The sequence below is a fragment of the Marmota monax genome, unplaced genomic scaffold, assembly GCF_021218885.2.
Source record: "Marmota monax isolate L192 unplaced genomic scaffold, Marmota_monax_Labrador192_F-V1.1 WCK01_AAM20220418_F8-fsc00298, whole genome shotgun sequence".
NCBI lineage: Eukaryota > Metazoa > Chordata > Mammalia > Rodentia > Sciuridae > Marmota > Marmota monax.
The window spans coordinates 797,290-810,094 of NW_026694888.1; the positions used below are offsets into that span (position 1 = coordinate 797,290).

At 55.8% G+C, this 12,805-nt stretch overlaps 1 protein-coding gene across 15 annotated transcripts in view; it reads right to left on the reverse strand.

The window, feature by feature from the left end:
- Positions 1-12,805, reverse strand: part of Sned1 (sushi, nidogen and EGF like domains 1) — a 74,106-nt gene that overhangs the window by 39,142 nt on the left and 22,159 nt on the right. For all 15 annotated transcript variants that reach the window (XR_006847846.2, XM_046426827.2, XM_046426820.2 and 12 more), the window contains exons 2-8: positions 11,545-11,832; positions 9,308-9,448; positions 8,575-8,737; positions 6,465-6,590; positions 6,034-6,147; positions 4,954-5,067; positions 4,707-4,820 (exon numbers count right to left, since the gene is read on the reverse strand). Coding sequence is in view for 14 of the 15 variants with exons in the window: in XM_046426827.2 (XP_046282783.1) it covers positions 4,707-4,820; positions 4,954-5,067; positions 6,034-6,147; positions 6,465-6,590; positions 8,575-8,737; positions 9,308-9,448; positions 11,545-11,832 (1,060 nt within the window). In the remaining variant the exon portion in view is untranslated. The remainder of the gene's footprint in view (positions 1-4,706; positions 4,821-4,953; positions 5,068-6,033; positions 6,148-6,464; positions 6,591-8,574; positions 8,738-9,307; positions 9,449-11,544; positions 11,833-12,805) is intronic.

Below are 12,805 nucleotides of genomic sequence, written 5' to 3' on the forward strand. Positions count from 1 at the left end.
AATTTCAATCCCATTTGTTGGAAGGATCATCCTTTATCCATTGAATTGCTTTTATATATTTTTCAAAAGTTAATGGACCGTATTTGTGTGAATCTGATTTTGAGTTCTCTCTTCTGTCCCATTGACCCATTTGCCAATAACACGTGGTTGTCTTCAGTGTAGGTTTATAGTTAGTCTTAACACCTGGTAGTGCAAATCCTCAATATTTATTCTTCTTTTTCGAAACTGTTTTGGCTATTCATATAAATTTCCATATAAATTTTAGAACAATCTTGTCTATATCTACAAAAAAAATCCTGCTGAGATTTTGGTTGGAATCCTATTAATTAATCAATGTGGGGAAAACTGACATCTTTACTTTACCATGTTGACTCTTCTCATCCATGAACATGGGGTGTCCAACCATTCACTTAGACTTCCTTTGGCTTCTTTCATCATTATTTCATAGGCTTAATCATACAAATTCTGTGCATTTTGTAAGATTTACATCTAAATTTTTATCTTTAGGGGAACTATTATAAAAGGTATTGTCTTTAAACTTTGGGTCAGATCACACATGCCTAACCTGGGGGAGCCCAAGAGTTCATAAATAGCTTCCTAAAGTTGCTGATCCCAGGTGCAACCTCTGCTCAGCCTCCATGAGCTCTCTGGGTTACTCTTCTTGGTCCCGTGGCTAGAAAGCTGAGCTTTCAATCGCCCTCCCTACCATCTGCTCCTGTGACTGTACTCGTGGTCGGGGGCAGAGAAGGACAGTAACAGGGGTTGCCTATACCCTTTGCAACGGTAGCACCTCCAGTTGGTGAGGAAGGTTCCCTGCTCACACTGTGAGGTCCCCACAGTGGGCCTCCGTGGGCCCTGCTTCTGGAGCCTGGCCACAGGGATTCTGGGCTCTCCTTTGTCCATGTTGTGGACATGTTGCTCACTTTTGGTTTCAGAGTGACTTTGAGTCCAAACTGAGGGGATACCAGAGAGGGGAAAAAAAGTGAACTCACCACTGGCTCGGTGGCACTTCTTGGCTTGGTCTCCTTCCCCAGTCCACCTGCTACTATTTACTTCCCCGAGTCCTCAGATAGCTAGTCCACGCATTCTGTCCAGGTTTACGGCTGCATTCAGTGGGAGAGACATGATAGAGTGTGCTTACTCTATCGCACTCAGGACTAGAAACCCGTCCATCACTCTGAGATGATCTGCACTGCCACGCTTGGTTTGGGTTTCTTTAAACAGTGTCTTGATGGGTTTTGGTTTTTGATTCACTGACAACCTCGTCTCTAACTGGTGCCTTTGGTTTACATCTTACTGAACTACAGATGTGATTAGATTGAACCTGTCGTCTTGTATGAATCTGTGTGTCCTGATGCTCCTTTGTTACTTTTTTCCTACCTCTGGATTGATTAAGCATCTACCATTCTACCCCCACAACTGGTTTTAGTTTATCTTGTTTTTTTACTTGTTGCTCTAGAGATTACAATGTTTATCTTTTACTTACAACTTATCTTTTGCCTTTACCTTTAAGTAATACTATGCCACTTTATATAACATGAGGCTTTTATAATATTATACTTCCATTTCTTCCTGTCTTTTATGCCAGGTTGATAAACTATGGTCCACAGACCAAATCTCGCCTGCCACTCATTTTAAAAATTAAAGATTTTTTTGGCACCCATCTATGCCATACATTTGTGTCTTATCTATGGCTGATTTCCTATCACAATGGCAGAGCTGAGTAGCTGTGACAGAGACGATATTGTTTTCAAGGCCAAAAGTATTTATCTGGTCCTTACAGAAAGTCTGCACCACCTTGTATGATAGTTTATTCCTACCTAGGAATAAATATATCACTACTTCATTTTTCAAACTTTCTTTTTGTACTGGGTATTGAACCCAGAAGTGCTTCACCACTAGTTACATCCCACCCATTTTTATTTTTATTTTGAGACAGGGTCTTGCTATGTCACTCAGGCTAGCCTTGAACTTGCAACCCTCCTGCCTTAACCTCTGTAGTCACTGGGATTATAGGTGTGCAACACCACATCAGGATACTACCTCACCTTTAGAATAAAAATTGCTTATTTTTAAATTGTCTTTAAAGAGCTTTTGAAGTAAGAAAGTCCTTTACCTACAGATCAGTAGTTTCTAACATTCTGTACTTTGTGTAAACCCATAGTTTTTCCTGGGATCATTTTCCTTTCATCTGAAACATTTGACATTTTTACAACACAGATAGGCCAATGAATGCTCTTGGCATTTGTTCATGTAAAAAAGTCTTCATTTCTCCTTAATTTCTGAAAGATAGTTCTGCTCTGCGGATAGTTTTTTCTTTCAGCACTGAAATGATGTCACTCGTGTGTGCTGGTGAGTGCAGCTTCTGGCGAGCCTGCTGTCACCCAGGTTCTCTGGATGTGACGACGTGTCCTTTTGCTGCTGCTGAGACACGTTCCTTGTGCTGGGCCCAGCGGTGCTCACGGGGTATCTTTGTGTGGTTTTCTTTATGCTCTTCGTGAGCACTTGGGCTTAGTTTTCATCAACTTTGGAAGGTACTTGGCTGTCATGTCTTCTGTACTGTTTATGGGACTCCCTCTTCCCGCCTCTTCCTCTTCCGTGGACTCCAGGTGCACATATCCAGGCCTCTTGGGGCTGTCCTGTGGGCCACAGATCACCTGTGCTTCCAGTCCTGCTCTCTGGATGACTTCCTGAGTTGTTTCTATTCCTCTCCCTCCTTCTCGTGCGTTGGACCTCCCTCTGCAGCATCTAACCTGCTGTCACAATCCAGTGTACTCTAAAAATTCAGACATAGTTTTCATCACTACAGTTTCTTTTAAAAATATTTTGTACTTCTCATTATTCCCTTTTCCTCCCTCAACAGTCTTGAGAATATGCAGCATTCTCATATGAGTGTCTAAATATCTATAAGGATGCTCTTGTCTCTGTGGTCTCTGTTTCTGCTGATCTATTTTTCTCCTGGATATAGGTCACGTCTGTCTTCTCTGCTTGCCTGACATCTTTGACTGGGTAGCTTGGGTTCCGGGCCCTGCGTAGGCCTGTTATGCTATTTGGGGAGTGTAGGATGTTCCTGCGTGTGGTCAAGACCTGGGATCCGCTTGATTCTTTTGGACTTCCTTCTGAGGCCGTGGGGCCATCAGCTCAGTCCCCACCTCGGCACGGCTTTCTCCATAGCTGAAGGGCTCCTCCCTGGCCCTGGTGTGGAGAGTGCTCTCCGCTCTGGCAGGTGTGGGTGACTTTCCCAGCCCTGTTGGAGATGGCAGTCGCTTTCTGGTATTCTGTCCTAGCTTTGTGGATCCCCTGACCCAGATCACACTGAAGCAAAGACTCCAGGCCCTTCCTGATCTCACGTCCCCTCCCCCCACCCACAGCTCCATCTGTTCTGCTCTTAGCCCCCAACCTCTGTTTGAGCCTTCAAACTGAATCTTGCTCCTCCACTCAGAGGGCTCCTGACCCGGGAGCCCTCCCTGCAGAGCAGCCTGGGTGCTCCGACAGCGTCTGGGGTGATTGCAGGGCTCTCCTCTCCCCTGCCTTCCTCTCGGGGATGGCAGCCCTAGGCTGTGTGGTCCAGCGGCTGAAGTCAGGGCACTTGCAGGCTTTGCTTGGGAATTTCTAGAGCAGTTAGCATGAGAGCAGCCACTCTGTAGTCTCAAGTTCATCGGTCAGTTCCCATGAACTCTGGTTGGACTGTCAGGGCTTGCACTGTGTACGTAGCTAGCGAACTTCCATCAGTGGTACAAGTGTCAGTTCTGTGGCTTTTGTAGGTTTGGGGATGGAGTCTCCTTTGTTGCCCTGGCCTCAAACTACTGGGCTCATGTGATCCTCCTACCTTAGCCTCCAAGCAGCTGGGGCTCCAGGCGTACACCAGGCACTCTGCCTGTCCTGCTGTTTTTATTATTCACTTCCATTTGCATTATTATGCTGTGTCAAACATGATTTATTTGTAAAAATCTTTGGAAACCACTTAGTGAAACCACCTGAGGAGTGAACTGCAACCCCGGTGTGAAGGCAGCCAGCAGGCCAGGTGCCCCCCGCCCCCGCCCTCTGCACTCCAGCCTGCCCCCTGGGGACGCTCTGCCTGGGTGGCCATGGACATGGAGAAGGATGGAAGGCAGTGTCCATCTGTGTCTTTCTCATGGTTAAATTAACTTCCTTCTTATTTTTTAAAGCCAAAAATGAATTTGAAGAGTCTGTCTCAGCACCCAGGGCACAGCAGCCCCTGCACCTCCAGGATGTCTGCCCCATGGGTGGCCCTGGGGTCAGAGCAGTGCTCAGACACCGAAGCCTTTGTGTTCTCATTTTTTTTTATGGTGCTTCAAAATCTCTAGTTGGCCTCTTCCTTGGTCTACTGTCACAACCCACGTTTAAAACAACAGGAAATGGCAAAAGGTCCCCCTGCAGGCACTGAAGGCCGGCCTCCTTTCTAGCTCCCCGGCGGATTCCGGGTCAGGAAGATGTTAAAAAGCCATGACACTAAGCTGGAAGAGGAGGTGTGTTCTTGCATTTTGCAGAGGAAATCAAGGGCCAGACCTTTCCCTGAGCAAGAGAAGACCCTCACCCAGCCTCACACAGCTTGCTCCCTGCTCTGCAGGCCCCAGCTCAGGAGGGGATGGGAAGTGGGGAGAGGGCAGGGACCTCCCCAAGCCAGAGGCAGATGTGGGGTTCAGCTGGACAGTGAGGCAGGACACGGGCATGTGGCCAGCTACCTGTCTCGCAGCGAGGTCCCTCGAAGGGCTCCACACACACGCAGGTGTAGTTCCCCACCAGGTCGACACATGACCCTCCATTTAGGCAGGGGTCAGAGCCACACTCGTCCACATCTGGGGGCAGCAGAGGTGGGAGGTTGGCTGAGCCCAGGTTGGACACCCCGGGCCCAGCATCTGGCTGGGAGGGGAACCTCTCCCAGCACCACCCACTTCCCCTGGCCCTTCTGCCCCGAGAGTCACTGCTCACCCGTCTCGCAGGTGGCCCCTGTGTACCCGGCCTGGCACACACACACTGCAGAGCCACTCTCCGCCTGGCACTGGCCGCCATTTTGACACTCTGTGCTGTCACATGGGGATAGGGCTGCATGACGGAGGAGAGGACGGCATGTTGGGCGCCTGGCTGCGCTACTGATCAGCAAAGACCCAGGACACCTGCTGAGCCCTCCCTGAACTTGCTACAGCAGCAGAGACGGTTTCTGTGACCTGCGGTGCTGAGGTGGCTGCGATCCGGACACTGGGCTAACCACCGTGTGTTCTACGAATGACTCACATGTGTCAGCGCAGCAGGCTGAGCCCGAGGGCAGGTGGCACCATGCTTTGGTTTTCAGGGGCTCCCTTGTGTAGCTCTCCAAGCACCACCCCACAGTGAGGCTCGGGCCAGGAGGGGGACCCGTCTTTCTTTGTCAAGAGGTCAAAGGCGAGGGGAACCCAAGGGGCCCCAACTCAGGTGCTGGTCAAAGTATGATTATTTGAGGCTGAATTGTCCAGGAACAGCTTCAGAGAGCCAGGCTCTGAGGCAGAGGGCCAGCCCCAGTGGTCTGGAAGCAGGAGTGGAGAGGAGAAGGACCCAGCCCATGCCCGGGCTCTGAGACCCTGGCGTGGGGAGAAGGGGTGTCCTTGGACCTGCTGGCTCAGGAGGCATGGGCAGGTGGAGGGCGGGCTGGGGAGTCTGTGCTCACCCTAGAGCTGGCCCAGGAACTGCAGGAGTCCCTGTCTTCCCGTCGAGCTATCTTGGTGGGCCTCATCTAGGCTCTGCTGATGGTCTGGCCTTGACGTGGGCCTGGGCGCTGACCCAGACACCAGCCTAGATCAGGCTTCATTCCTACTCCAGCATCAGGGCCTGGAAGCCGTGTCTCTTGGGGTCACTCCTCTTGTTCACCCACAGGCAGGACTTTTGTCTAGTGCCTCCCCCCCCGCCGACAGCCTCTCTGGGTGGCCTACAACTGAGGCTGAGCCCCTCCAGGGCCTAGACCTCAGCCTCTCTAACCACGAGTCCAGCTCTCTTGCAGCAGCAAGGTCATGGGGCCTGCTGGCAGGTTCTTCTTACCCGACTCACAGGTGGGTCCCCTGAAGCCAGCTGGGCATTCACAACTGAAGCTGTTGACACCATTGGTGCAGGTCCCGCCATTCTGACACGGGTGTGAAGCACACTCGTTCACATCTGAAACGGGCAGGCTGGGCTTCAGTGGAGGACATAGGGCTGGGAGGAGCCACCACAGCCTTGGGTTGGGGGCGGGATAAATGGCCAAACTGAGCTTGACTCAGAGAAGGCCTCCAGGGACAGCAGCAGTACCCGCCGACCGTCTTCACTGCCACAGAGCCACGGCATTTGCCCCTCAGCCATCCCCACCACAGAGGGACAGAGACCCTGACTCAGGCCTTCAGGGTCACCGCCTGCACCAGCAGCACTCCTGAGCCCAGTGCCACCAGTGGGCCGGTCCCCTCAGTGAGCACCCTGTTCCCCGGGCCAGGACTCACCCAGGTGGCACCTCCGCCCTGTGAAGCCTGCGAGGCAGGAGCACGTGTACGAGGGGTTGCCGGTGACACAGTCATCGATGCACTTGCCGCCATTGAGGCACGGGCGCAGGGCCAGGCACACAGAGGCTGTGGGCATAGGAAGGAGCCCGAGTCTCCCGTCAGCCCCGAGGACTTGGGCCAGAGAGCCGCTCATATACACTATGTCCTTCCCTCCCTTGGTCCCCAAGGCCACCTGGTGACCATGGGCAGCAGCACACCCATGCTCACTGCCCAGGTCCTGGTCTGCAGGGAGCCCTGTGTGACTGAGGGGTGCTGGCAGTTAGTGCCCTCAGGTTTGCCTTTGCCTTTGGTGAAGGCACACCCCCAGAGTCACCCCACAGCCCCAGCTCTGCCGTGGGCGATTCTGAGGCCCAGACGCCCCTCTTGGTTTCCTGGCGTGTCAAAGGAGAGGCTGGCAGTCAGCCATCAGAGCCCTGCTTCTCCTAGCAGGGCTGCCACCAGGAAGGGGCCCCAAGACCTCCACACCCTGACCTGCCGGAGCAGACAGCCACCGACGCGGCTCCCGAGACACTAGCCCAGGAGAAGCAAGGCTGTTGGAACCTGTGGCTGATAAGCACAAATCAGCAGGTGACAACAGCATCCCGAGGACTTGGATTCCTGTTGCTAAGAGGGTCCCAGGGAGACTCCTGGAAGGACCCCGTGCTGCCCGCCCAGCCTCCCTATGCTTGGCCACCTGCTGAATGGGTGCTGCCTGTGGGCCCTGCTTTCTCAGAATCCGACTTCCAGATGTGGATGCGCTGCCTCTCAGCACACACTGACCCCCCTGCTGATGAGCCACGCTCGTGGAGTCCTCAGAGCTGACCCTGGAGCTGGACAGTATGCACGCTGCTGCGAGGCTGGCTTGGAGCATGCAGTGTCCCCGCCCGCAGGGGTATCGGGGACCTGGAGGCCCCTCTAACTGTTCATCCAGAGATCCTGGACAGTGGGCACGAGGGCCCCCAAGGACGGGCAGGACCCTCTTCTGAGGGCCCCTTTCCCCAGGCTCGTACTTCACAGCTCCAGGCCTGGCCTGCCCACAGGACCCCACCTGCACCTTCTCCTCAACCCAACCCCATACCTTGGCCAATGGCAGGCCACCTGACCCACTGACCCACCCAAAGCAGTGGTTGGGAGTGGGTGTCTGCACCTACGTGCACCCTCAACTGCCCGTGCCAGATCCGTGGTGGAGCCGGGAAAGGCTCTGATCTGAGACACCTGGCCTGTGGCTCCCCAGCTTGGGGGTGGGGGCGTGGCTCCTGGACGCCATGCCCACGGAGTGCCCACTCCCTAAGCTCAGACTCCAACTGGGGCCTACTCGCAGTCTGCTTTGTGGGCACAGGCCTCTCCCCAGAGGTGGGCACTCAGGAGTGTCTCCCCGGCCAGGAGATGCCTGGTGCTCCTCCCTCTTGGTCATTGTGTGTGTGCCTGCACCTGCAGCTGGTCTGGCAGGTCCCCAGCATTGTACTGGCTCTCTGGAATGGCGCTAGGGAGAAGCACCCAGCTTGGGGTGGGCTCGGGCCCAGTGGAGGGAGGGGAGGCAGCTCAGGGTGGCCTCGGGCCCAGAGGTGGGAGGAGAGGCCCCAGGAGAGGCCTCTCTGTGGCACCGGCTTGGCTTGTGAGGAGCAGCTCCCCCACATGCCTGGGCAGTCACCTGACGCCCCTGGGCAGTCACCTGATGTCTTGTCTCCCGAGGCTGCACGCAGCAGCACTGGGGGTCCCAGGGTCCACGCTGTCCCAGGGCCGTCTGCTCGTGCAGGAGGGACAAGCCCCATCAGCCTGCACGGTCAGATGGAGGGACCTGGGGACCACCCAGTGTGTACCAGGCACAGGCTGGTCACAACACCAACCCCTAAGAGTGGGCCCACACCTGCGGTCCCAGCCTACATCAGGATCCCATAAGCCCCTGGGGAAACCGGCTCAGGGCCGAGCCCCAGGACCTTCCCAGTTCATGTGCTTCCAGGAGGGTGGGCCTCACGTAGTCTTCACGTGGTCCCCCTGCCCTGGGTCAGCACCCCACCCAGCCCCTCCTGAGGCCCCCATTCCTCAGCCCTCCCCGCCCTGAGCCTCTTACTTGTATGGCCGCAGCCCCCCACGCGCACCTGGGCATCATCGATTCTGAACGCCCAGCGCCCGGGCACACCCACGTTGGTGGTGGTCTCCACCTCTGCGATGTCCGCGGTGCGCGAGCCAGGGATGTTGAAGTAGCGCCGCCCATCGCCCGCATTGAAGCCTGCCTGGGGTGGGGGTAGGAGGGGAGACAGGTCTCCTTACATTTCCTCGACCCTTCCCTGGGTGGCCAAGGTCAAAGATGGTGGGGCAGATGGCCTTGTACCTGGGACTCTGCATATGTAAGTCCTAGCCAGGCCCTGAGGTCAACCAACCTTGCCTCAGCCAACAGGAGCACTGGCCCTGTTCTCTGACCCATGCCTCCAGCCTCACCCCTGGGCTTCTGGGCCTCCCGGAGGGCCTTGGGGCCAGAGAGGGTCCAGAAGATGAGTGGAGGCCACACTGAGGGTAGGGGCTTCCGGTCACTTTTGTATCTGTCAATCAAGAGCCACTGTAAGGAGGATCAGGGGACAATGGTGCCTTTGAGCCCGAGGATTTCTGTAGTTCTGGGCAGTGAGAGGCCTCCTTGAGGACACCTGGTTGTGCCTCGTCACTGTGACCTCCTCATTCTGGCTTCTGCAGGGTGGTGGGGCAGATCTGCCTACAGTGACCCCAGCCTCGCTCCTTCAGGTCATGACAGTCCCAGCAGGAGGAATAGGGGCCCCTTGATACCAAGTACCAGCCCCACCGTGACCTACCTGGGCTGCGATGCCCCCCAGGCCAGCAGAGTTGCCCCCACTGCTGGCATGAGTGCCTGTGGTCCATGAGATGGACTCGTAGTTGAAGATGGTGAAGGAGGACTTGCCGTCGGTGACCAGCACCGTCTGGAAGGTATTGACCTGTGTAGGAGAGAGGGCTGGGCAGGGGCCGCAGTGAGGCCCTGCTCTGGGCCTACTCAGTGTCCGACCCACAGGGAGACAGTCAGCCAGGCAGGAGTGCGAGGGCCCAGTGCACAGCACCCCGCCTTGCTGCAGGGGCCGTGAGCGACCTGCATTGGGTGGAGGCCGCCTAGGGCACGAAGCAGACTGGGCCCACCCACGAGGACGCGGCTCTGCAGCGGCTTAGTGCTCACTTGGCCAAGTCCATGAAATTTCTTGTGTGAAATGGACAAAAACGTAAAAAGAAAAAAGGGGGATGCTACAGGGGAACTAAGGAAAAGCAGTTCTGAATCCTCAAGGGTTATGACCTGTGTTCTGTGGTGGGCAGTGTCCACGTAAGAGACGTCGTTTGACGTTGGGGTGAGGCATCGGGACCGTTCAAGAAATGACTGGGTCACACGGGGGAAGCTTCCTGAGAGAACAGACTCCGAGCCTGCTTTTACACAGTACCTGACTAATCCCAACCGAGTGTGGCTTTAAAACACAGCCATGGAAATGCTAGAAGAAAAGAGGCCCATGTGTCCACGCCTCGTGAGGAAAAGGACCTTTAAGTACGACGTTTGTTAACAGCAGGGACCAACAGGGAGACTTACATATTGGGGAAAAAACTTCTTAATAGAAGAAAGTGTTGTAAGATCGAACTGAGTGTCAAACAGCCAAGTGAAGAAGCCCTTGTGACCCCTGGTAGGTGGACATGGATATCCTTCACTGCAGGGCAGCGTCACGGATCACAGGGAAAGCCCCAGAGCATTCCTCCACAGCGGAGGACACCAGCAGCAGCAGCTGACCCGACCGCTCCCGAGAGCAAAGACACCCAAGTCCCTCAGAAGCACCTTCTGTGGCCTGCTTGGTTGCCAAGGAGGGACAATGACATAGCCCGCGGCTGGGGTCAGGCACTGGCACCGCGAGGTGTGGGGGGGACTCTCAGGGGATGCTGCAGGTCTGCAGGCCATGGGTCTCCAGGACACCACCATGCCAGGGGCCACTTGGGGCCACGTGGTGCCACCCCACAGCCTTGTAGCACATGGATTTTGACCAAGTCCAGGTGAGACAAGTTGAGGTACAGCAGGGCCCCGGGCTGGCTGGCAGCCATGGAGACCATGGGAGCCGCGGCGGGCACTGTAGTGTGAGCAAACAGGGGAATGGGCACTGTGCTTTGGGAAAGTGAACCTAACCAAGATGTGACAGCCACCATCAGGGCCAACAGCGGGGCTGTGGGAGCTGGCCAACCTCAGTGTTTCCACAAGCTACGAGGAGATGCAAGAACCGTGACGTCCACTTTGTGTTGATGAGCCTGCTCCTGGCAGCGCGGGAAGTGCTGCCAAGTGCCCCCTGTGCCTCCAAGCACATCTGGTGCCTGGTGCCCGGGACATGCTGTTCCTGTCACCTCCACTGGAGTATGCTGAATGGGCTGCACTACTCCTGTCTGCTTTGTCCAGGGCTGTGTCCCCAGTGCCCAAGACACTGCCTGCTGCTTAGCAGGTGCCCTAAAAAGTGTTTATTGAGTGGTGAACAGATAGCTCGGGACGTGTGCCCCTTGGTACCTCTTTCAGGGGAATTAGCATCTATCTGGGCAGTTGTGGCCCAATATCCAACACAGGCCTTGACATAGTAGGTGCTCAATAAACACTGTCCTCCTAAGGGAGCGTCCACCCACCTGTTCTCACCAGGCTGGGCAGAGTGCCCAGGAATTCCTGTTAGCATACTGGCTGGCTGGCATTGCCAAGGGCGGGGAACGGAAACGGAATGGCTCCTGCAGAGTCCCTGAGTGCTGGGCATTCCAAATGGAAGTCCTCCTGACTCGTGCTCACCTGACAGAGTCACTAGCACATCTGCTGCAAGTGTGCAGCTTCCAGGAGGTCTGGGAGGAGAAGGCTCCACCCTCCTCCACGGGTCCATGACCTCGGCCAAGGAAGTTGATATACTCTCTGCTGCGGGGACTTGGATTCCTGAGCCCCATGCTCCTCTTGGGTGTGGATGAGGGACTGCACCTGGCCTGCCTTGGGGAGGGTCCTAGCTAGATACCCTCCCTTCTCAGGACCAAGGCCTGGACTCACAGGAGAAGAAGAGCTGCCTCCAAAGAAGGTCACTCGGTACCATGTGGCGACAAAGACCCAGGTGGCAGAGAAGTCTGGGAGCTCAGGGAAGTAGCGTCTGATGTCCTCCGTGGCTCTGTGCAGCGTGGCTGGGTCCGTGGCCTCCCGGTAGTAGACGTCACCTGAACGCCTGTTGTCCACATCTGCCCAGAAGGCCGCCACCACGCAGCGGTCCTTGGCGATAGGGAAGGCCACGGGGGTGAACTGGGAGACCTCCTTGAGGAAGGAGATGATGCCGTTGTTGTTCACCTGGGAGAGAGAAAGCGGGAAGCTGTGGCATGGTGCCTCCTCCCTCCTGATCAGACATCTTGGGAGGGCGACCCAGCCTCAGCAGCATCCCCAGGGGGACCCTGAGATGGGGCCGCAGGGTCTGGCTGCACCCCGCCCCGGGCAAGCAGGTGCTCAGGACCAGGTTCTGACGTGAGCCGAGTGCCTGAGGCCTGCTGTGGAGCTCCCTCCCGGCAGGGCCTGCTGCTCTTGGCCTGCCCAACAGCCTCTACGGCTTCCAGGGTTTCTTGGGCCATCGGGAAGGGTGGGGTCCGGGCCAGGGCCAGCACAGCCGGCGGAGGACGGAAGTGGGGAGCCCCAGGAGGCTTCAGAGCAGCAGAGGCTGAGCAGAGGCTCTGCATTCACACAGGCAGAATTCAGGCCTGACTCTGTGTCCCCGAGACAGGTCAGCTACCCCCTGGCTCTGGTCTTCTCACCTAGGAGACTGAGCTCACACCGGCTCAGTCCCCAAACCCATCCTCACCCCCAAGATGATGTGTGAGGGGGTGGGGCCTTCTGGAGGGAGGAGACCATGAGGGCGGAGCTCTGAGGAAGGGCATCAGTGACCTTATAAAGGCCAAAGTGTGGCCTGCCACGTGAGGACACAGTTGGAAGACCCCAGGAAGCAGGCCTCTCTGGCATCAACTCTGAAAGAACCAGGGCTGTGAGAAGAATGCTCCTGTTGTTTATAAGCTTCCCAGTCTCAGGCACTTTATTATAGTAGCTTAAGACACCAGCTCTGACCTCACAGGGGGCTGGGCAAAGGCATACGAGTTTGCGGTCACAGTGCTGGCCCCATATTGTCGTCGTTCTTTGCTGCTGGGAAGGATGTGAGCAGAACTGGGCCTTTAGAAAAGGCTGCTGGGACTCCCTCCAGTGAGGGCATGTGTGTGTTCAGATCAACAAAAAGGTGGATGATGCACTCTGTCCCCAGAGCACCAGGGTCCGAGCCAGG